This window comes from Heptranchias perlo, chromosome 4 (assembly GCF_035084215.1).
Source record: "Heptranchias perlo isolate sHepPer1 chromosome 4, sHepPer1.hap1, whole genome shotgun sequence".
NCBI lineage: Eukaryota > Metazoa > Chordata > Chondrichthyes > Hexanchiformes > Hexanchidae > Heptranchias > Heptranchias perlo.
The window spans coordinates 64557146-64582503 of record NC_090328.1 but is presented as its reverse complement, the minus strand read 5'-3'; the positions used below and the strand labels follow the sequence as shown (position 1 = coordinate 64582503).

The 25358-nt window shown below is 40.7% G+C and overlaps 1 protein-coding gene across 2 annotated transcripts in view; it reads left to right on the top strand.

Moving 5' to 3' along the window:
* The first annotated feature begins 274 nt into the window (after window positions 1–274).
* Window positions 275–25358, top strand: part of cep120 (centrosomal protein 120) — an 83958-nt gene continuing 58874 nt past the window's right edge. Inside the window, exons 1-10 of one of the 2 annotated variants that reach the window (XM_067983038.1) lie at window positions 275–441; window positions 2331–2487; window positions 2827–2941; window positions 4586–4727; window positions 13539–13699; window positions 15863–16060; window positions 17338–17562; window positions 19158–19380; window positions 20391–20498; window positions 22836–23010. In XM_067983038.1, coding sequence (XP_067839139.1) covers window positions 393–441; window positions 2331–2487; window positions 2827–2941; window positions 4586–4727; window positions 13539–13699; window positions 15863–16060; window positions 17338–17562; window positions 19158–19380; window positions 20391–20498; window positions 22836–23010 — 1553 coding nt within the window. In that variant the 5' untranslated portion in view covers window positions 275–392. Of the gene's footprint in view, window positions 442–2330; window positions 2488–2826; window positions 2942–4106; window positions 4728–13538; window positions 13700–15862; window positions 16061–17337; window positions 17563–19157; window positions 19381–20390; window positions 20499–22835; window positions 23011–25358 lie in introns of those variants that run through there. The other variant, XM_067983039.1, reaches the window with a different exon arrangement.

Genomic DNA, 25358 nt, shown 5'->3' with positions numbered 1-25358 from the left:
TCTAATTATGCTCCTGTGAAGTGCCTTGGGATGTTTCGTTATAACATTCCTACATTACAACAATGTCCAAACTTCAAATGTAATTCATCGGACGTCCTGGAGTTGTGAAGGACGCTATATAAATGCAAGTCTTTCTTTATATAAATGCAAGTTGTTGTTGATATTTCTTGCAACGCGTCCCTGGTCCTCCAGGTGGCGCTGTGATTGGGACCAGGGTTTAATCCGCAGCTTCCGGTGAGGCCTCGTTTGTCGTTGGGACCGGAAGTTGATTTCTTTGAACGCTGAGGCGGTAAAAGATGATGGAGAAGCGGGTAGAAACCGTTCGAGCGGGGCCGGGGCGGTGGAGGAGGCGGAGGGAGTGGAGCCGGGGTTGAGAGAGACACTCGCTCACCATGGGCTCCAGGTCGGAGCAGCTGCTGATTGTGATTTCTGTCCTGGAAGGTAAATCCGGCCCCGAGAGAGAGAGAGAGGGGCCGCCGGCTCACGGCTCACTGGTTCCCCCCCCCCCCCCGGGACCCGGCTCACTGGTCCCCCCCCCCCCCCCGGACCCGGCTCACTGGTCCCCCCCCCCCCCCCCCCGGGACCCGGCTCACTGGTCCCCCCCCCCCCCCCCGGGACCCGGCTCACTGGTCCCCCCCCCCCCCCCCCCCGGGACCCGGCTCACTGGTCCCCCCCCCCCCCCCCCGGGACCCGGCTCACTGGTCCCCCCCCCCCCCCCCGGACCCGGCTCACTGGTCCCCCCCCCCCCCCCGGACCCGGCTCACTGGTCCCCCCCCCCCCCCCCCCCCGGGACCCGGCTCACTGGTCCCCCCCCCCCCCCGGACCCGGCTCACTGGTCCTGATTCAGGCCCCCCCCCGGGACCCGGCTCACTGGTCCCCCCCCCCCCCCCCCCGGGACCCGGCTCACTGGTCCCCCCCCCCCCCCGGACCCGGCTCACTGGTCCCCCCCCCCCCCCCGGGACCCGGCTCACTGGTCCCCCCCCCCCCCCCCCCCCCGGGACCCGGCTCACTGGTCCCCCCCCCCCCCCCCGGACCCGGCTCACTGGTCCTGATTCAGGCCCCCCCCCGGGACCCGGCTCACTGGTTCCCCCCCCCCCCCCCCCCGGGACCCGGCTCACTGGTCCCCCCCCGTCCCCCCCCGGACCCGGCTCACTGGTTCCCCCCCCCCCCCCGGGACCCGGCTCACTGGTTCCCCCCCCCCCCCCCGGGACCCGGCTCACTGGTCCCCCCCCGTCCCCCCCCGGACCCGGCTCACTGGTCCCCCCCCGTCCCCCCCCGGACCCGGCTCACTGGTCCCCCCCCCCCCCCCCGGGACCCGGCTCACTGGTTCCCCCCCCCCCCCCCCGGGACCCGGCTCACTGCTCCCCCCCCCCCCCCCCCCCGGGACCCGGCTCACTGCTCCCCATTCAGGCCCCCCCCGGACCCGGGTCACTGGTCCCCATTCAGGCCCCCCCCGGACCCGGCTCACTGGTCCCGCTTGTCTCATCAGTCAATTCGCTGCCGAGTCTGTTCCCCGGGACCCGAAGCTTCGGGCGGGAGACTTCTCTCGGCTCTGCCGCTCTCCTGATATTTAACCCCCTTGAGACCGGCCCTGACACCCCGGCGTGTCCACTTGTCTCAGTGGGTGTCGCTTAAGAACAGGACAAACTGATGCCGACACTTCCCTGAAAAACATACATTTACCGGTTAAACTCCGTCAGCTGTCGATATGAGAGGGAAATAGATCAGATTGATGAATTTTCGTGTCCTCTGGTTGAGAGGTTTTGTCTTTTTAAATGTTTTTGAAACGTGTTCCAGCAGTGGAAGTTAGTCGGAAATGTATATATTGACCGTGGATTAGTGATGTCAGGTTTGGAGAATGGGACACAGTTTTGCACCCAGCATCACCATTGAAGACACTGACAAGTTAGATAGTGATGGAGCTATCCAGTGATGACCTGAGTTATAACCCCCAGTCATGCAGGTTCAAGTCCCTGATTAGATAAGTCTCCGTACTCTGCTGTCAGTAAAGGTCCATTGAGAGATGAGTTTGGGTATTCTAATCCAGTTCCTAGCCAGTACTGGTGCACAGCTTAAAACTGCCTCTAAATGGCACCTAAAGGCCACATTAGATTGCAAATTGGACATGGTGTTTAATCAGAACACTGCTTGACTCCAGAGATTCAATCATATGCAACTGAATTGTTAATTGTACTTTGGGCCCCTGTTCCAAAAGGTTGGACACAATTATATCTGAGTGTTATACGTGCTTGGCGTTGTTCCTGAGAGAATTGTGAATCCAGGAACCTTGACTCGTTTTTAATGTTGATCTTGTTGACTGTCTGTATTAGGGCGACATTTTCCAAAACGTCCTCGGCACAAAATTGTGGTAGAAGCCCGATTTGACGGAGAGTTGCTGGCCACAGACCCAGTTGACCACAAATGTCAGCCTGACTTTGTTACAGAACTTGCCTGGGAACTTGACAGAAAATCATTGTATCAGCACAGGTATAGTATTAATAAAACAACCTTGATAAAGGACTTTTTAAAAAAAAAAAAATCTTCAATTAAAAAAGGAATGGAAGTAATGTTTTTGTCTCTATTGCCTGTATTTGAACTATGTGGGAGATGAAAGCTAGTGATTGAACACATAATTCCTCCTGCAACTAGTTAAAAATTATTGAACTTTTATGTATCTCAGGCACATTAGATAAGTCTGGCTTTCTGTGCATTGATGGAAATGTGCATGTACTAAATGGTACTGTCTACATTTTATCTACTTTATTGATATTAGCTTAAAAAAACCATGAAGCTTGCCTAATATAAAGGTGTTTGTTTCCTTTGTAGGTTGCAGCGCACACCCATCAAGCTATATTGTTATGCAATAGATTCTCTGTCGTTAGCAAAGGAATCTGTGGGTTACATAATATTGGATCTGAGGTCTGTTCAAGAGACTAAGCAGGTATGTTGGCTTGTGTTTTCTCAACATTTAAGACACAGAGCAAATAGTTCAAGATGTGCCAAACTGTTCTTAGGATGTGGGCTTAGTCATCTGGTAATTTTACTTGTTTAAAATTTGTGTCCCCCCACCCCCCCAAAGTTGTGTGGACAAAACTGAGCATATTTTATAAGTGACATAAGAAAGTTACTAACTGTGAATGTAGCCCACTTTTACTTGTAAATTTAGAGTTGAAGTTCTGATCCAGATGTTTTTTTAAAATCAGTTCACATATGTATAAAAGCCTGTGTCAGTGATGCCTGTCTAGAAGTATTATGGCCATGCTTCAGTCCAAGCACCAAATGAAAGATTCAGCAATGAATTAGTATTTGCTGATCATTAATAAGAAAAATGTCAAACATTCATTGTAGAGACTGATTTAATTGCACAGAGGAACCATCAAAAATTGGTTGGATACCACTAGTTACAGATATTTAAAAAATGAAAATAAAAGGCAGAAATGGAACAAAAGGAAAGTTTTTTTTTAAAAAGGAAGATGCAACTTTTAGCTGCTCTTTCATTTGGTATCTATAGAACTGACAAAACAAAGGTAAGTTTAATAGCTAATGCTTGCTGGGCAATGATGTAAAGATTTTTGTATACTTGTAATCGACTATCCTTTTGTTGTTTCAGCAGCCGTGTACTTGCTGCTATTTAACCAGTTATGTCTAGTTTTTATTTAGTCACTTCTAAAAATGTTGCCTGCAAGAACAGTAAAATATTTTCTTTTAAATAGTTTTAAAAAAAAATCCTGCAACTGCTCATGTATAACTGATTTTTAATGTTTCATTTTTGATATCAAAATCTTTGGGTTATGATTTCACTGTAAATTATGGGTCTGTCCATTCATGTATCGATCTACAAACATGACATTTTCATTAATCACGTTCAGAATTCAATTATATTTTTGAATTGCAGTGATTTTTTTTATCCAACCTTTGAATCCATAATATTCTTGGTTCGGGGGGTGGATGGGATAGTTTAGGCCATGGACCTCTCCCATCAATATCACTCTTGAGATGTATATTTAGAAGAATGCTCCAGCATAAAATATTGCAAGTATTGTTTTTTTAAAAAAAATACAAACAGGCAGTAACTTTTTTTAAATTTGTAAATTTTTTTTTTAAAGCTCACCACCGAGTGGTTGGTCTTGTTAGTGGCACTTCTGTCTTCGTATTTCCAAGGCCTGGCGTGGAAATATTTTTGATCACCACCAGCATCAAGGCTGCTTATTGTGTGATGAAGTCTCCCCTTTCATTGCCTAACTTTGGATATGTGAAGATGACAGCAACTGTAACCAGGAAACTACCACTTTGAGTTTTGACTTTTTTCATTTAAATTGGTTACTAGAGTTCTTCAGATAAGCTTATCCTTGATTTATTTTTGAAGTATATGAAGATCCCATTTGTTCTATTTTTAATAAATTAAGATTTTTGTTTCTCTGAAAATAGTTAGTATAGCGGTGAGATTTGACTTTGTATAAGGGGATATTCAATGAAAATGCAGCAAATAGTACTTTTGTTTCCATCTGTACTACCTGTTAAATCAGAAATGTTGTTTGCTGTTCTGATTGCAAAGTGTGTTTATGATTTGAAATTTTTACTGTAGACACCCAAATGGTATCCCTTGCTTAGTAGCAAATACACAAAAAATAAACCTGAGATCAAGATTGGCATTGTATTGGAGACTGATGCTAAACCACAAGAGGAAGGTTTTAAAGCCAGAGAGGCACCACCAAGAGACGGAAGAAGTAAGTATATTTCTTACTACTTCATAGTGTTCTCTTAACTGAACTTTGCTGTCTCCATTTCAGTAAATAAGCATCATTTTAAGACTACAAACAGCAAAACCACCCACTGATCTCCAAGGGTTTAAACACACAAACCTTTGGTCTGATCCCAGAACTTGGATCTGAAAGGCAAGTCATTTTATACAAGCAATCCTGGTTCAGTGAGTGACCTGTTAAATCTACATTTGGATTTCTGTGTCCGTGGGTAACGTTGGTATTCCATGTAGGTGTTTTAAATTGACGCAGAATATTGGGGTGCAACTGCTGAAGCACTTGTGTCTCTCGAGGAATGTAGAGTTCTGGTTTAATACTAGCAACTGTTCTGATGCTATTCCTGCCGTTGTCAGTCTGCCTGGCTTTGGACTATGTAGAGTCGAGGAGCAAGAGATTGTTTTCTCTCTTAGCCTGCCAAACTGTGTTGTAGTGTTATATGATTGGGCAGATAATGGACTTTTTAGAATTATGTTTGATGATGACAAGTAGGTCACTTTCTTGGGGAATTCCTTCTTTGTCAACTTTTCTAGCAATCTTCACTATTTTGTTTCATATAACTGAGAACAACTTACAGACAACGTACATGTTGAATGGCCAACAGTCTTTCTCGATAATTTATTGGTTTATTTCCATTGTGGACGCACCATCATAAGGACTGCAGTGGTTTAGGAAGACCCAGCACCACCACCTCACCGAAATTAGAGGTGGCCAATAAATGCGGCCTTTCCTTTATCTCCCACATCCAGAGAACAAATACAAAAAACGATCTTGGTGCTGATTGTGCATGGTTTGTCCACCTTCATTTCTGTTTCTCTGTCTGCACTAATTTTGTTGCTACTTGTTCATTATGTGGGGAGTTAACTACTCTAGAAGATGCCGTCATTGCCCCTTTGACAGTAGGGCCTTTGATATTCTGCGGAGCGAGAACATCATGCTAACAGCAATGAAAAGATTTGTTTGGCAGTGATCTGTGTCAGAGGGAAGATCTATGAGCAGTGACTTGATAAGCTAGATTCCTCAGCCTGGAGGGGACCGTAGAGATATACAAGATACTTAATGGAATAAGGAAAGTAACTCCACAATGTTACTTTGAGATGCACCAGGGATGAGAAGGTAAATTTAAGAAAGAAGCCAGGAAACATTTCTTAATGCACAAGATTAGGCTAGTTTACTGGACAAGACATTGAAGTCATAGAGTGTGCACCGTAGATTTGCCAGCATGATGCTAGGGATGAGAACTTATAGATGTGAGAAGCGACTCGAGATAGTGGGACTATTTCAATTAAAGCAGAGAAGGCTGAGGAGATTTAATGGAGGTTTTTTTAAATTATTACGGTTTTGGTAAAATGAATAGGAAAGAATTATTTCCCCTGGTTGGGAAGTCATTGATAAGGGATTATTATTTAAAATTGTCTGAATGCAAAGAGACTAGGAGAAATCTCTTTATACAGGGTTGCTGGAGCATGGAATGAAGCAGAGAATGATATAAGGCTACGGGGACAGAATTGGGCGGTGGGATTAGTTTTGGATTGGTCTGGCAAAGAACCAGCTCAGACATGATGAATTGAAAGGCTTCTTTCTGTGCTTTAAACTCCTATGGTTCTAATGTGATCCAACACCTGAAACAGAGTACCATGAAGAATAATTGCGGCCAGGATATTAGACTTATTTGAGAAACAACTAGATTTAGTACTTGAACTTGGTAGGGTTGACATTCTGGAAAGATGAGATCAAATCGGCTGAAAAGCCGCCTTCATCTGAATCAATCTTATGAAAATTATGGAGGGAGAATTTTAACATGGTTGTCGTGATTCTAAAATGGCACTTTTGGAAATATTCGTGAAGTATTAGTTCAACATTTTGGGAGGGAATATCTTGTCTGATGTCTAAAGCTAGGAATCACATGCCATAACTAAAATCAGAAGACAAATTAAATACTTTTGTTGAGGTATAATTTGGACTTAAATTATTTTTTTCTTGTTTTAGTGTAAATTGTTGGCATGAACCTTTTTTTAAAAAAAAATGTAGCTTATCTCCTCCTTCAGGTTTATTCATTACTCATAGCTTTTTACCACATTTAATAGAAATGTTTACATAGAGGTTGGATTCTGATTTGCACATATCCCGGGTATATTGTAAAAAAGGTATATTGTCTGTTTTGTCTCAACCTTTATCCATATGCAAGATAAGTACAAGCCAGCTCTGCTCATCTTCATTTATTTTTTTCTCTCTTTTTCTGCTTCCTTTCCTTTAAATCTTTCACCTTTTAGCAAAAAAAAAGTTTGTAGCATATATACAGCAGTCAAAATTGGTGACGTGCAACCCCCCTGAACTACTCCAGGGGAGTTTCGTTTCTCTGCTGTTTTTTCTCACAGTTCAAAATGAATACCTGTCTTACGTGAGATAGGAGAGCTTCCTTTTTTTTACATTTTGCAAGCCTGTTTGCTGCGGTCAAGAATAAAGGAATGCTTTATTTTGACACAGAAAAAGACAATTATTCTTGAGGTCTGAAATGATTGATTAATTGATGATTGATTATCCACAGCTACTGTCTATTAAATAGATTAAGGTGTTAGTATTTAAAATTATATCCAAATTCAATGGTTTTGATGTTATTCTGGGAAGTTTATTTGGCTACATGTGGGTTATAGATGTAACTGTATAGGATAATGGATATTAAGATTTTTAGTTGAAATTTTTTAAATCTCCAGTTGTGTAGTTCTGCTGCCTGGGGTTTGAGGGGTGGGGACCAGTTATTTTTAATACAGATTTTGTTTTTGGAAGAATATAATTGAAATTCCCACAGTGTCCCTCTCCTTTTAAAACGTTTCTTAAAACCTACCTCTTTGACCAAGCTTTTGGTCACCTGCCCTAATATATCCTTATGTAAGTAAATTAATAATAGAGTATCTAAAGGGAGTTTAGAAAAAAGGTTTCTAAATATAATGGACGGGCAGCTGAGACCCATTGCCTGCAATTCCTACGCCATGTGGAAACTTCAGGACACTCTCTATGTTGCTCAAGCTGAGGGTTTCTGAGCTCGAGGGGCAGTTGGAGTCACTGCAGAGCATAAAGGAGGCTAAAGGTTTCCTGGATCGTACGTTCCAGGAGGTGGTCACCCCGCAGCCACAGAGATTTCAGGATTGCAAGAGGCAGGCAGTGCAGGAATCTTCTGGGTCTGTGGCACTCTCAAATCGGTATTCAGCATTGGATAGCAGTGAGGGCGACAATACCTCCAAGGAGTGCAGTCCTGAGCATGGCACCATGGGGCAAAGGACTGCGCAGGTACAGTGAAGTGTAGAAATGCAGTAGTTATAGGGGATTCGATAGTCGGGGACAGAGGCGTTTCTGATGAACATCGATGTGAGTCCCGCATGGTATGTTGCCTACCTGGTGGCAGGGTAAAGGACATCATCGAGAAGGTGCAGAACATTCTGCGGGGGAACAGCCAGAAGTTGTGGTCCATGTGTGTACCAACAACATAGGAGAGAAAAGGGATGAGGTTCTACAGCTGGAGTTTCAGGAGCTAGAGAGGAAATTAAAAAGCAGGACCTCAAAGGTAGTAATCTCTGGATTACTCCCAGTGCCACACACTAGTGAGTACAGAAATAGGAAGATAAGGCAGGTTAATGCTTGGCTAGAGACACGGCGCAGGCGGGAGGGCTTCAGATTCTTGGGGCATTGGGACCAGTTCTGGGGCAGGAGGGACCTGTTCAAGTGCAACCCATCCGTCTTGAACAGAGCTGGGACCAATGTCCTCGAGGGGAGGTGCACTAGTGCTGTGGGGGAGGGTTTAAAATAATTTGGCAGGGGGATGGGCACCAGGATGTAGCATTAGAAAGGAGAAACAAGGTGCTTAAAGGATTGGGAGAGACATATAGCACTAGAGTAAGAAATAGTACAGGATTAGGTGGGATCAGACTAAGAGAGAATACAAGAATGTCTAAGATAGGTTTAGAGTGCATGTGTGTAAATGCACGAAGCGTGGTGAATAAGGTTGGTGAGCTGCAGGTGCAAATAGCCATATAGGAATATGATGTGGTGTTAACGGAGACCTGGGTCAAAAAATGGCAGGATTGGGTACTAAATATTTCTGGATACAAGGTGTTCAGGAAAGATAAGCAAAGAAAAAAAGGAGGGTGATTTGGGGTGGCAGTATTGATTAAGGAGAATATTGCAGTGCTGAAGAGAGAGGATTTCCTTGAGGGGTCAAGGACAGAATCTATTTGATTAGAGTTAAGAAACAATAGAGGTGCTATTTCACTACTAGATGTGTTCTATAGGCCACCAACTAGTGGGAAGGATATAAAGAAGCAAATTTGCAGGGAAATTACGGAGAGGTGCAAGAACTATAGAGTAGTGATAATGGGGGACTTCAACTATCCTAATATCGACTGGGACAGTAATAGTGTAAAGGGCAAAGAGGGGGAGGAATTTCTGAAGTGTGTTCAGGAGAACTTTCTTGATCATTATGTTGCCGGCCCACGAGGAAGGAGGCATTGCTGGATCTGGTTCTGGGGAATGAGTTGTGTCAAGTGGAGCAAGTGTCAGTAGGGGAACATTTAGGGAGCAGTGATCATAGTATCATAAGGTTTAGATTAGTTACGGAAAAGGACAATGACCAATCTGGAGTAAAAATACTTAATTGGAGGAGGGCCAATTTCAGTGGGTTTAGAACGGATCTGGCCTGGGTAAATTGGAATCAAAGATTGGCAGGCAAACTATAATCGAACATTGGGCAGCCTTTAAAGAGGAGATAGTTCGGGCACAGTCTAGGTACATTCCCACTTGGGGCAAAGGTAGGGCAACCAAAGCCAGAGCTCTGTGGATGATGAAAGATTGTAAACAATTTTACAACACCAAGTTATAGTCCAGCAATTTTATTTTAAATTCACAAGCTTTCGGAGGCTTCCTCCTTCCTCAGGTAAATGTTCCTACTTTAAGTATAGCCAGCCAGATGATGAAAGAGATAGAGAGTAAGATGAAGCAGAAAAAGGGGGCATATGACAGATGCTAGGTTGATTAATACAAGTGAGAACCAGGCTGAATATAGAAAGTACAGAAGAGAAGTGAAAAAGAAAATAAGAGGGGCGAAGAGAAAGTATGAGAATAGACTGGCAGCTAACATAAAAGGGAATTCGAAAGTCTTCTATAGGCAGGTTGTAAGAGGATGGGTGAGGCTGATTTGGGACCGAAAAGGAGATCTACGCATGGAAGCCGAGGGCATAGCTGAGATATTGAATGAGTACTTTGTATCTGTCTTTACCAAGGAAGAAGATGCTACCAAAGTCACAGAAAAAGAGGAGGTAGTTTAGATACTGGATGGGCTAAAAATTGAGAGAGCAGGTGCTGGAAAGGCTGGCTATACTTAAAGTAGATAAGTCACAAGTAGATGTGATGCATCCTATGTTGCTGAGGGAAGTAAGGGTAGAAATTTCAGAGATGCTGGCCATAATCTTCCAATCCTCCTTAGATATGGGAGTGGAGCCAGAGGACTGGAGAATTGCAAATGTTACACCCTTGTTCAAAAGAGGGTGTTAAGGATAAATCCGGCAACTACAGCCCAGTCAGTTAAACCTCGATGGTGAGGAAGCTTTTAGAAACAATAATCCGGGACAAAATTAATAGTCACTTGGACAAGTATGGATTAATAAAGGAAAGCCATCATGGATTTGTTAAAGTCAAATCGTGTTTAACTAACTTGATTGAGTTTTTCGATGAGGTAACAGAGAGGGTTGATGTTGTGTATGTGGGCTTTCAAAAGGTGTTTGATAAAGTACCACATAGTAGGCTTGTCAGCAAAATTGAAGCCCATGAAATAAAGGGGGCAGTGGCAGCATTGATATGAAATTGGCTAACTGACAAGAAACAGAGTAGTGGTGAACAGTTGTTTTTCGGACTGGAGGAAGGTATACAGTGGTATTCCCCAGGGGTCAGTACTAGGACCACTGCTTTTATGAATATGTATTAATGATTTGGACTTGGGTGTAAAGGGCACAATTTCAAAATTAGCAGATGACACAAAACTTGTAAGTGTAGTAAACAGTGAAGAGGATAGTAATAGACTTCAAGAGGACTCTGTAGGCAGGCTGGTGGAATGTGCGGATACATGGCAGATGAAATTTAACACAGCGAAGTGCAGTGTGATACGTTTTGGCAGGAAGAATTAGGAGATGCGATATAAATTAAATAGTACAATTCTAAAGGGGGTGCAGGAACAGAGAGATCTGGGAGTATATGTGCACAAATCTTTGAAGGTGGCAGGACAGGTTGAGAAAGCGGTGAAAAAAGCATACGGGATCCTGGGCTTTATCAACATAGCATTGAGTACAAAAGCAAGGAAGTTATGTTGAACCTTTATAAAACACCGATTCAGCCACAACTAGATTATTGTGTCCGATTCTGGGCATCGCACTTTCGGAAGGATGCGAGTGCCTTTGAGAGGGTGCCTGAAAGATTTACTAGAATGGTTCCATGGACCAGAGACTTCAGTTACGTGGATAGACAGGAGAAGCTGGGGTTGTTCTTAAAGCAGAAACGGTTGAGTGGAGATTTGATAGAAGTGTTCAAAGTCATGAAGGGTTTAGATGAAGTAAATAAAGAGAAACTGTTCCCATTGGTGGAACGGTCGAGAACCAGAGGACACAGATTTAAGGTGTTCGACAAAAGAACCAAAGGCAACATGAGGAAAAGCTTTTTTAAGCAGCGAGTAATTATGATCTGGAATGCACTGCCTGAAAGGATGGTGGAAGAAGATTCAATCATGGCTTTCAAAAAGGAATTGGATAAGTACTTGAAGGGGAAAAAATTTGCAGGGCTACGGGGAAAGAGCGGGAGAATGGGACTAACTGGATTGCTCTTACAAAGAGCCAGCATTGGCTCGAAGGGCCGAATAACCACCACCTGTGCCATAACTGTTCCATGATGTGAAGTGTCAAGTTTTGTTTGATTACGCTCCTGTGAAGTGCTTTGGGACATTTTATTATGTTAAAGGCGCTATATAAATGCAAGTTGTTGTTATGTCTCGGGTTTTATACTGTTTTGACTGGGTAAGAGGGTTGGGAGTCCTACATCAACCAACTCAAAGAAATGTTCAGTTCGTGGTTACTGTGAGTATAACGTAATATTGCAAATTTATACGATGAACTTTACCATACTTTGAAGACCTCAAGGACATGGCTCAAAAGCTGATGTATGGTACTTCAGCATAAGGTTCAGTATCAATGATCATAGTAAAATTAACCGATAGCATCAACAGAATCTCAATTGTACTACATTGTAGCATTAGTTGGGTTTAACCCAATACTAATAGGACCCAGACTTCAGGTTAAGTCTCCAACAGACATTTTTTATTACAAAAGGTATGATCTGTTGTGTAGTCATCGATTAGCTACAGTATTGAATAGTTCACTTGGTTTCCATTACTTCTATTATCTTCCTGCTTGACAGTCTTATTCTTTGTCTTCAAAACCTTCTGCAAACTTCTTCCCAAAGTCTTCTCCAGCTTGGGTGTATGATTTTCAACCTTAAGTACAATTTTAAGATCCTCAAACACAGACCAATCATAGCAAATAAACTTGTTCCTGTCAATCATTTTAAAAACTGTTTTTTTAGCTGGAAAAGTCTGCAAAATTGTATATGGTGAATGAATTAGTCTAATGTTTTGTTTTAAGGATCTTGCTACACTTATCACCTACAAAACTAGAGACTGTCTCTGCCTTTTATTGAGCTAGACTAATCATAAGTTGCATCTATCACATTATTTTTATCAATATATAAAATTGAATTTTGCTGACAACTGTTCTAGAGAAAATAAATGCATTCTTGAATGTTTTTATTGACCTGGACAAATGTATCAGAAGCTTTATGTATCAAATTTGCTTGTATCTACACAAGCTTTCATGTTGGTATTATAGCTGGAACAAGATTAAATCCCTTTTGTCTGTCTTTTTCAGCAAGACTGATAAGTCCGCCATATGTTAACCTCATCTATATGTTCCTACATAGAAAGACTAAACCAAAACTCTTATTTTGTTTATTCATCATTCTTGTCTCCATTATGGTACTTGTGCTTTAAATTGAATTTACCTGAAATAATTAACCTTATGATTCGAACTATTGATTGAGCTGCTTCTGTATATAAAATTACATTTGATTTTTTTTCTTGCAAATTTTCCTTTTGGAGAACTCCAGTCAAACAATTGTGGTCTTCTCCACACTCCTATCCCACATGAAAACTCCATATTCAATTCAAATTCTACACTCCCATCCAAGTCTAATGTTTTGATGGTGTTCCTGTTTCTCACCCTTTCTGTTGTTTTGTAAACTATAAATTCTGTAGAGCGAACCACAGTTCCTTATGTACTGTATCTATATGCTTGTGTAAAAAGTGAAACCTATTTTTGTTATAAAAATAAAGAAAAATGGGAAATGCAAATAGAAAATACTGGAAATACACAGCTGATTAATCAGCACCTGTGAAGAGAAGACAGATTATGATGTTTCGGATGTGTATGCTTAAGAACATTTTTTCAATTTATGTTTGCTTTTGGACTTGGAACTCAATTGCTTGTTTAAAGTATTTTAGGTGATGTGAATAGTGTAATTGAACTTGTAGAGGAACTACTTCTCAAAATGTGTACTCTGTTCTTTACAAATAAATATAACATGTTCATTTTATTTTCTTCCAAACTTTTGTTGATTAGGTTTAAAGTCATAAAGCTGTAGGTTAAAGCAGAAAAATCAAAATCTCTACTGAACTATTTTCATATTTTATAGTGATAGAAACTTCGCCATATCCCTTTTTGGATCTGAACCCAAAGACTCTGACAGCGATTCTGAATGAGGAAGAAAGTTATTATCAGATTGGGCCTGCAGAAAATTGCACTGACTTCTTTGTGCTTTCTGTGACCATTGCATTTGCAACACAGTTAGAACAGGTTGGTGAAAAAAATCATCTTGCGTTAGGAGTTGTAATGTTAATCAGGTAACAGTACTGTTGAAACAGGTGCTTCATCCTACCTGTTGCAGAATGTAAATAAATTCGTCACACTCAAATCTGCAGAATAAGATTAATTTAAACTTGTATGGTTTAGAACTTCGGCATATAACTCACTGATTATATTTTGAACCAAGACAAAATTTGACATTTTCTTCAAAGACAACTGGAAAGCTAGTGTGCCTAACTTGCATGTGAGTTGAGGCAGTTTCTTCTGTAATGTGAAAGACCCATGGCTTCTTCACTTTATGGATGAGTTAGAATGGTGGTTTAAAAAAATTGCACAAATTGAAGATTGCTATAAACTACCAAAACAAAAGGAAGCTATTTCGTTATGTGGATATAAAGCCCATGTTGGAACCATAAATGGGTCTTGAAACTAACACATTAGTCACTTGGTCCAGAGGAGATGCATCCTAGGCTGATGAAGGAAATAAGGGTGGAAATTGCAGAGGTGCTGGCCATAATCTTCCAATCCTACTTAGATACAGGGGTGGTGCCAGAGGACTGGAGAATTGCAAATGTTACACCCTTTTTTGAACAAGGGTGTAAGGATAAACTGGCCACTACAGGCCAGTCAGTTTAACCTCGATGGTGGGGAAGCTTTTAGAAACGATAATCGGCTACAAAATTAGTAGTCGCTTGGACAAGTGTGGATTAATAAAGGAAAGCCAGCACGGATTTGTTAAAGGCAATCGTGTTTAACTAACTTGATTGAGTTTTTTGATGAGGTAACAGGGAGGGTTGATGAGGGCAATGCGGTTGATGTGTATGTGGACTTTCAAAAGGTGTTTGATAAAGTGCCACATAATAGGCTTGTCATCAAGATTGAAGCCCATGGAATAAAAGGGGCAGCGGCACCATGGGTACGAAATTTGCTAGGAAACAGAGTAGTGGTTAATGGTAGTCTTTCGGACTGGAGGAAGGTATACAGTGGTGTTCCCCAGGGATCGACTAGGACCACGGCTTTTTTTGATATATGTTAATGACTTGGACATGGGTGTAAAGGGCACAATTTCAAAATTAGCAGATGACACAAAACTTGGAAGTGCAGTAAACAGGTATGAAGGATAGTAATAATCTTCAAGAGGACGTAGCCAGGCTGGTGGAATGGGCGGACATATGGCAGATGAAATTTAACACAGCGATGTGATAGATTTTGGCAGGAAGAACGAGAAGAGGCAATAAGATCTAAATGGTACAGTTCTAAAGGGGTTGCAGTAATAGAAACATCTGGGGGTGTACTTGCACAAATCTTTGAAGGTGGCAGGACAGGTTGAGAAAGTGGCTAAAAAAGCAGAGAGGACCCTGGGCTTTATCAATAGAGGCACAAAGTACAAAAGCAAGGAAGCTGTGTTGAACCTTTATAAAACACTGGTTCGGCCCCAACTGAGGTATTGTGTCCAATTCTGGGCACCGCACTTTAGGAAGGATGTGAAGGCCTTAGAGAGGGTGCAGAAAAGATTTACTAGAATGGTTCCAGGGATGAGGGACTTCAGTTACGTGGATAGACTGGAGAAGCTGGGGTTGTTCTCCTTAGAGCAGAGAAGGTTGAGAGGCGATTTCATAGAAGTGTTCAAAATCACGACCGGTTTTGACAGAGTAAATAAAGAAAAACTGTTCCCATTGGCGGAAGGGCTGAGAACCAGAGGACACAGATTTCCGGTGATTGGCAAAAGAACCAAAGGCAACATGAGGAAAAACTTTTTTTACGCAGCGAGCAGTTATGATCTGGAATGCACTGCCTGAAAGCATAGTGGAAGTAGATTCAATTGTGGCTTTCAAAAAGGAATTGGACAAATACTTGAAGGGAAAAAATTTGCAGGGCTACGTGGGAATGGAGCTAACTGGATTGCTCTTACAAAGAGCTAGAATGGACTCTATGGGCCGAATGGTCTCCTGTGCTGTAACCATTCTATGATGGATATATTTGAGGAGATTGCTGACTACTGTTGATTTTACAGTTAAAATATTAGCTCTGCAGCTACTAAATGTTGCATTAAAGGTATGTTCATAATTTTTCAATTAATAATGTGGACATTTATATAAGAAAAGCCAGTCTTTGCAAAAATTAATATGTAATGTAACTTTGTTCTTTTCCCAGTTGATTCCTAGTACAATCAAACTTCCAGATGAGAGACCTGAATTTTTCTTTTACTACACTTTGCTGGGAAATGATGTCACCAATGATCCTTTCACTGATCTGATCAACCCAAATTTTGCACCTGAACGAGCTTCGGTGAAGATTCGTAGTAGACTAGAAATTCTCCGGCTATTCTTAACTTCACAATCAAGTCTCCAGGTAGATTTAATATTCTATACTTCAGTTCACAAGGCACAGTAATCACAAAATTATTAACTTATAATACATTGTATGTTCACTAATCCTGTCTTCTGGCTGAACTTAATTTCATGTCCAGATTAATGGAGCTGACCAAACATTGTTGAGTAAATTACTTACTGTTTCACCGTATCTACGTTTATCTCCATGGCCTCACCCCACTCTATCTGCAATATCTTCCAGCCTTGTATTTACTCCCCCACACCACCCCTGAACACTGTTTCTCTGACTGGTCTTTTGTGCATTCCCCCTCCCTTTCTTCCCACTATTGGTGGCAGAGCCTTTAGTTCCCAGGGTCTTGCTCATTGGAATTCCCTCCCTAAATCTCTGACTTGACATCTCCCTCTCCCCCATGATGTCTTCAAACAAAAAATCTTCTGAAGCCCTATCTCGTTGATCAAACTTTCAGGCGCGTCTTTCTTTCCTTATGCTTATCTGTGAAGCGCTTTAGAATGTTTGTTATGTTAATATGCCTTTATGCAGCATTGTTATTGTTGCTGCTGTTCAACAACTTGTTGTTTAAATCTGTCAATGCTTTTACAAGTATGGTTTAACCAGTAAGTGAGGAAGAGTGACCTCAGGTTACATAGGATTTATAGCACAGAAACAGGCCATTTGGCCCAACTGGTTTATGCTCCACACGAGTCTCCTTCCGCCCTACTTCATCGAACCCTATCTGTATAGCCTTCTATTCCTTTCTCCCTCGTACTTGTCTAGCTTCCCCTTAAATGTATCTATGCTAGTCGCTTCAACTATTCCTTGTGGTAGCAATTTCCACATTCTAATCACTCTCTGGGTAAAGAAGTTTCTCCTGAATTCTGTAGTGGATTTATTAGTGACTATCGTATTTTTATGGCCCCTAGTTTTGGAATCCCCCACAAGTGGAATCATCTTCTCTACGTCTACCCTATCAAACCCCTTCATAATTTTAAAGACCTCTATTAGGTCATCCTTCTAGCCTGTTGAGTCTGTCCTGATAGTTCTGGTATCATCCTTGTAAATCTTTTTTGTACCTTCTCCACTGCCTCGATATCCTTTTTGTTATATGGAGACCAGAGCTGTGCCCAGTACTCCCAATGTGGTCTAACCAAGGTTCTATACAAGTTTAACATAACTTCCCTGCTTTTCAATTCTATTCCTCTAGAAATTAACCCCAGTGCTTTGTTTGCATTTTTATAGCCTTGTTAATTTACGTTGCTACTTTTAATGATTTGTGAATCTTTTATTTTAAACTTCAGATTCATTTGTGCTGTGGAGACAGGTCACTGGGCAGCACAGAGATCTCATTTGCAGGATTATTAAAAGGGGACCAAGAAATAGATCAGCATCCTGTAACAGTTGAAGGAGCATTTACTTTGGTGCCACCTAACAAAGCAAAACAAAAGGTGCCACCTCTGCCACTTGAGTTGTCCCCTACTGTGGGAGTGTCAGTAACTCTTAGGAAAGAAGGAGTAAATTCTCAGGTAGTTACTGTGTGCTTTATTTCAGTTTCATTTTTGAGGCTACAATTATCTCTCGTGGGTATTTCCTGTCAAATGTTCATTATTATAAATGTGTAAGGATAGCAATAATGGTTTCTTTGGGTCTTTTCTGTGGATTGTAATTGTGTGGGGAGGATCAGAGATATGTAATTACAACATGACAAGTTCACTTTACGGTTTCCATTATAAATGGGATAGGAATTTAGAATTGAAATATAAAAATAAGAATACATCTATGACATTAAAATGAAGACTGCAATGTAGCTGTGTACTTTAGCCCAATTATCTCCCACCCTGTAACCCTGCTCCCCCTGAAGACTACACTGGTATTGACTGCATGCCACGGGAGATCAACTATACTACATAAAATTATTATAATGTACCACTTACTGAAATATTTAGCTTTAACTAGGATTATCAATGGTGATGAATGAATATCTTAAGAAATCCCTTTTCCGGATAAATGGTTCCTAGTTGAGTTTTGGGTATTTAGGGAGCAATAAACCTTGTATCAGGTTAGCAATTTTTTCGAGTCTGAGCCACCCCGATTCGAATTGCTCAAGTGGGCATTTTAAAAATTAATGCTATCAAAGGTATATCAGACATACACTGCTGTTGCTACAGTCTACTTTTAGGTTACTGGATGATAAAAAAAAACTATTCTTGTGGAATGGGTGTAAAGTGGAGATTTGCCTTAATCTCCAGTTTCTGAGCCAAAGAGGTGGTTGAATAATTCTAAAATATACCTTTTTAACTAAGGAACATTCCAAATAAGCTTGTTCAAATCCTGAGTCTTGGGGCATCAAGACACTTATGTGCTGTGTGAAACACACAGTATGTGGCTATTACATGCTTGCACAAATTCATCCTATCCTTCATTGTAATCCAGTTTAAAGGTGTTGCCCACACATTTATTAATACTTTCATATTTCAGAGGGAGTGCTGTCAGTCAACCATCTGAGGCAACCCAGGCACACTGCAGGAGCTTGTGGATGGACGTTTAGTCCAGTCCATCAAAAATTGTGCATGCACCATGCTTTAACTGATAAGTCCTCTCCACTTGATCATCCTTCCTACATTGCCCAAGTAAGAGATGATAGCAACGGTCCTCCCCAACAATCAAACTGCTTCAAAATAAAGTGGCTTTTTTTAAAAAAACAACTTTGACACTTGGGCTTATAGCAATGGGACTTGAGTTTATTTTAAAAAACTGAAGTGGTATAAAAGGAGACAATGGACTAAAAGAACATGCAGCAAAGATATGTTTCGTAAAAAGGAGTTGAATGCAGAAAAAGTATTTGATAACTATGAGCAATAATCAGGAATAGTTTTGAAGTTTAAAAAAATTGCCTTGTAAATGTTCTGATGGGCTAATGGAATTAATCAAGATTTAAAGCTCATCTGAAGTGATGTGATATCTAATTAGCTAAATGTCAGTGATAAATGGACTTGCTCAATGCTGAATTTTCAGTCCTCATTTTAAGTCTGAGTTTTTGTACATTATGATTATGGGTATATATGATATGGCTACTTGGAATTTGTCTTTTCTGCTGTTGACTAAATATTTTTTTTTAAAGCCATCTAGTCCAGTTAAAACAGAGCCTGAACCCAAGTCTCCAGTGATGCAGAGAATTGTTTCTCCTCAAACTGTTAAGTCCTCCATTCCTGAACAAAGGCCCAAGACTGTTAATGCTGGAAGCATGTCTCCTGAGCGCAGTGATTCCCCTCCCAGCAGAGATCAGGCAACAGAAAATGAGGCGAATAGTCTGCAGGAAGAAGAGAACAAAAAGACCCAAAATGGTGAGCAAAACCTAGAAATAATGTATTCCTGCACTGCTGTGATTTAATGCGAACTATCACAAGGCTTAAATCAAAAGCAAAATACTGCAGATGCTGAAATCTGAAATAAAAACAGAAAATGCTAGAAATACTCAGTAAGCCAGGCAGCATCTGTGAAGAAAGAAACAGAATTAATGTTTCAGGTTGATGACCTTTCGTCAGAACTGGAAGAAGTTGAAGATTAAGCAGTTTTTAAGCAAGTACAGAACCAGGGAAAGCGGGGGAGGGGAGGAGAGGCAAGAACAAAAGGGAAGGCCTCTGATAGGGTGGAGGGCAGGAGTGATCAAATGACAAACGGAACAGCACTTCATCTTTCGATTAGGCACGTTTACAATCTTTTGGACTCAACGTTGATTTCAATAACTTTGGATCATAATGGCTGCTTCCATTTTTTTCGGACAGCAAGTGCTAGTAATGTTGCCATTTACAGCTCCTCTAGACCCATCTTTTGTTTCTTTACTTGTCCCATTACCACCCTCCTTATCTTGCACCATCATCCCTCTTGTCATTTAATCACTCCTGCCCTCCACCCTATCGGAGACATTCCCTTTGGTTCTTTCCTCTCCTCCTCTTCCTGCCCCCCACCCCCTCCACTCCCCCTGGCTCTGTACTTGCTTCAAAACTGTTTAACTTCAACTACTTCCAATTCTCACGAAAGGTCATCAACCTGAAACGTTAACTCTGAATCTTTCTCCACAGATGCTGCCTGACTTGCTGAGTATTTCCAGCATTTTCTGTTTTTATATTACAAGGCATAACTTGAAATGGCCACCGGATGTCTGTGATGGTGCTCAACACTGTTGTGATGCTTAGCTTTTAACTTGGCCTGTCCCAATGCCCTAAATGGGCAAATCCAGTTAATTATAGCTTGTCGGAAATTGCTGATGCCATTCAGAGGGCAGTTGAATTGAATTTCAGGCAAAATATATATATATTTCCATTGATAAACGTTACCTTTTTCTTTCTTGCAGTGATGCCTGGTTCTGATGTGGATATAGGCAAACAACACTTTGAACAGCAAGCTGGATCAGCTTTTTATTCTAAGGCACATTCATCTCAACCTGTTAAACCTTCTCAAGGTGAGATTCAGTTCTGTCTGGCTATTTATATAAAATTGTTTAAAAGGTCTCAAGTCATGCCTTGTAATATAAAAACAGAAAATGCTGGAAATACTCAGCAAGTCAGGCAGCATCTGTGGAGAAAGATTCAGAGTTAACGTTTCAGGTTGATGACCTTTCGTGAGAATTGGAAGTAGTTGAAGTTAATATACTGTTGCAATATATTAGTCTTGTGGTGATGCAATTTGATGTGGATAAATGTGAGTTAATACATTTTGGGAGAAAAAATAAGGAATGGGAGAGCGCTCACATTTATCAGTGGTTTTACATGCATTTGTGTCTTACTTTTATGGTTTACCTATCAAATACTAAATCTGTTGTATATTTAAAAGTTCTACGGTAAGGATAGTAGAATGCACAAGACTCCATAGACCAGAAGCACCAAATTCCTAAACTGTGCTGAGTTAACTAATCTCAGCTGGGGTAGCACACGTGGCACTATAATTTGTCCTAGACTAGGAAGAGGTAATATCAGTTAGGGTTCTTGCATCTGATTTGCCCTTGCCAGAAAGTGTCTACATGTGGACATCGAGCTTCCAGTGGGACTGTAACCCGGCAAGCGCCAACACCTTTGCTAAAGGAGGAGGGAAAATTGCGGGGGTGGGGGGGTGACCATGGTTGAAAGCAGATTCATATCTAATGAATTCCTAATCTCAGCAACTTTCTGGAGCTGAATGAGCAGGCTTTCTAAGAAAGGAAGGCAAATAGTTGCTTTTATTGACTGAGTGCACTTGGAAGAGGCATTGGAAAAGGGAGGGCCACCTCCCTCTCGGCTGAGAATGGTGCAATAATGTTAAAACATTGGCCAAAAGAAGCAAATGCCTGAACTAAGTTGTGTTTTAGGCTGAAAGTGTTTATTGTGTCACTTGTTATCACTGTGTCTTAAGGCTATCTTTTTCTACTCTTCAAGCTTTAATAGTTCTATACAGTAAGATATTTTTTACATCCTTGCTACAGAGATCCATATTTTCTTGGACAGTTACTGTATCTGAACCTGCTTTGCAGGATATCATTTTAAATTTCTTTCATTTGTGCTGAATATCAGGACACCTTAAGAGTTAGATTTCTTTCCAGTCCCAAGGTGTACAAGTAAGTTTCATTGTATTACAACATACCTGCTAAATTTTATAATTTTTGAATTATCGGCTCATGTTGCGTTGCCTTGCCTTGCAAATGTACTTCTAGACAGTGAAGCACAGAGTAGGCCTTTCAGCAGTTGTAGAAAAGTCTGCTCATTGATTACCCTCTTAGCCTAAAGGGAAGTCTTTTGAGGAGACAGTACTTAATAATGTGTTTTTTTTTGGAAAAAGATAGAAGTTGTGTAACTTCCATTTACTGCCTTGTTTACTTGTTAAATGTGTAATGAAGTCCCAAATTACACTCTGCTGTATGTTCTTCGTGCATCATAGTGTGAGTGGCAGCTTCACAAAAGTAGGGAAGTAAGTCTGTAGATCAATTATTGTCATGAAAATCTAATGGACTTCCATGTGTGTTATTCTCAGAATATTGTGCAAATCTGGTATGTGACCAGCAATGTCTTTTGAGATGTGTGTGTCTGTCATTTTAAATCCAGTGCATTTAATTTTTGTTGATTATCAGATTCTAAGATTTTAAATGCAGTGCCATGTTCCTGAGTGAGGTTGCTTTCTGGGAAGGGGGCAGGCATTGCCACATGTTCCAAGTTACTGATTTGTCTTTAAGTAAGTCTAAAAGGAAAACTATAGTCCACTTAAACTGCTTTCAGTTGTGATGAATTTTAAATTAACAGGCCAATAAAAAAGTTATCAGGTATTTGACTTCAGGATTTTCATGAATTATTTTGTAATGGACAATATTTTGTATGCTTAGTGAAAAGTATGCTTTAGGAAGGAACTTAAAGCTGTCATTATAATGTCTGATGTCGATACAAAATGATTGAGTACATATTAATGTAAAAGTAGCAGTATAACTTGGAAGTCAGTTTGCCAATCTGACTCTTGAATTTGCTGAAGCCAGAGTTGAGAGACCATCTCCATAAGTTAATATACTGCTTGAGCTTTACACCATGAGTAGTTTAACTGCAACCTGGTAAAAGGTGCCTGGTGATTCCATTAGTTCTTCTGAGAACTTCATAAACCTTAAGTTATGCTATAGTATACAGCAAGCTTTACAACATCCATAATGTACCTGGCATAAGAGTGCTTGATTATAAGACTTTGGTAGAAGTTTTTAAGGTATTCTGTTGCATGATACTGACTCCTTTCACTGTGGTAGGTGCAAAACATTAAATATTTAGTGTATTTTTTGACTTTCTAATAGTACCAGTTTCTGCAATGGCATCACAGTTTGGTCCAGTTCCCATTTCCAATTTATCTGATTCTACGTCAGCACCAAAAATCTCCATTCCAGCATCAGCTCACCATTACTGCTTTGCCCTGGACATAAGAAGTATAGGACAGCTGAATGTCAGTTTTGCCATAAACTGTATAGTAAGGTAAAGTTCATTCTATTTATGTTTGTGTCTCATTATCTGCAATGTGCAAAAGCACTTCCAGTCATAGCAATGTAGATAACAATATTTAACTGTTGATTTGAGTGCTGATTTACATCTGTTAACACCTATTCGTCAACACAAATCATCTCTACTGTCCACTTTGTCCACTGCACTGCTGACTGTGTATAGGCATCAGTATAGATATATAAAAGTTGTTTTGATGCCTTCCACATTCAAAAGAATAGATGGTGTACAAAAGGGACTGGGATTCAGGGAGCGGAGAGAATCATGTGATACTGCACCTAATATCCATATCGGGATACAACAATAATTGTGGCCACTCGGAACTAGCTGAGAAAGCTACAGTTCATGTGTTTGCTGAAGCTGAATGTTGACTGGCTTGGAGGATGACTTCCAGGTAGAAGAGGAGCCAGGCTCTTAACAGACAGAAAAGGAAAGTTGGTTATTAACTGATTACAGAACAGTGTATTAGAGTTTAGGTGTGATTTGCCAGGCCATCATCTTAACTATAGCTTAGGGGAGAATGGAAAAATTAAGAGGTAACTTGCCAGAAAAAGCCGCATGTTAATAAATAGAAGTGAAATATCATTTAATGGCTTTTGTTCTTGATGGTTGGTTTAATTGCTGTTATGGATGGAATTAATAGGAATGCTCTGCTCTGAAAGTTCTGTGGGGTTGCTCCTGTAATTAATATGCACTGAAGCTTTTAGACGCGAACGCACGAGAGCTTCCGACCGATATTAAAGTGCTTGTAAAATTATATATATTTAATTCTTCATGAAGTGAGAATCTCCTGAGTGATTTCTTTAGTTAATACTTTGGATTTAATAGCACCAAGCAGGTGAGTAATCATTGGCAATTATGTGTATAGCTATATGCTTGACAGCCAATGGTTAGTTGTTAAAAAGGATAACTTAACTGCTTGGTGCTATTAAGTCAAAATGTTGCCATGTAATTTGGCAATAACTTTTTAAAAGTGTTTCCTTTTTGACGTATATCATTAAATGAACTCAAAGATTAACTATGCTATCCAAAAAGTAGAAAGTGATGGATGAATCTTAATTAAGGCTTTGCTTTGTATAATAATATGATGGTGTTGTTATCCTACTTGCTAGCTGTGACAGCATAAATTAATTTGAGATTTGAATCTGGACTACTGTGTGAAAAGGTTAGCCAATAGAACTGGCTCCATTTCTAATTGCTTTCTGCAATAAATGTAAATTAATAATTTGATTCGTAAGTTGACCTGTGGCTATAACACAAAAGTGCAAGAGTTCAAGCTAAGTTTAACCTTTTAGAAAGTGGAAAATAATTTTAAAGTCCCCACACAACCAGCAAATGGTCCATGACTCTTTATTGAGGTGTACGCAATGCCAACGTGAATTGGTGTGCAAAGTGAATGTTAAAAAAAATATTCTGCCATGACACAGAAAGCTTCCTTGTATCTTAAAAGGGCATGAATTGGGAATTAAGTAGTGTAGCAGGGCAATTGGTCAGTGCATAATCTTTTACCTCTGGGGCTTGGGTTTGAATCTAGCCCAAACTGAAGTGATTAAAGAAAGGGAAGTTCCTGACTGGTCAGCCTGCTTGACATCTTTGCGCAAGTGACATCCCAACTGCACTGTGGTAAGCTATATGATCTGTTGTACTTAGACTTTCAGAAGCTATTTAATAAGATTCTACACAAAGGACTATTAGTCAAGGTCAAAGCTGTGGGAATTCTGGGTAAATCTTGTATGTCGATAAGAAATTGACCGAGAGGTAGAAAAATAGATTTGCATCAGGATGGGGGAAGTACTGAGTGAGGTGCTTGGAGATCGGTGTTGGGATGACCATTTCTAATTTATATCAGTGACTTGGACTCAAATACAATGTAAATTGGTCAAATTTGTAGATGATACAAAACTGGAGGGGCAGTGGTATTGATGGAGGTAGGTCAGAAATTAGGCATTGAGCTGGACAAAATATGTAAGTAGGTAAAAATTATTGCACATTTGAAGTATTGCACATAGGAAGGAAAAATGGGCAACACACATACTCTATAAATGAAAAAGTTATGGATGAGGTTGGAAGAGACTTTTATCTTAGACTCTAAACATGTCCACCCAATGCAAAGCAACCATCAATAAAGCTAATAGAATGTTTTACTACGTAGCCAAATCAGTAGAATACTGAACAGAGCACTAGTCAGATCGCATCTTGAATACTGTGTCCAGTTCTGATTACTGAGACAAAGGGGATACATTCGAGCTTTGGAGGCAGTGCAGAGTGGAGCTGATCCAGTGATTAGAGGTCAGTTAGGATGAAAGACAAGAGAAACTTAGGCT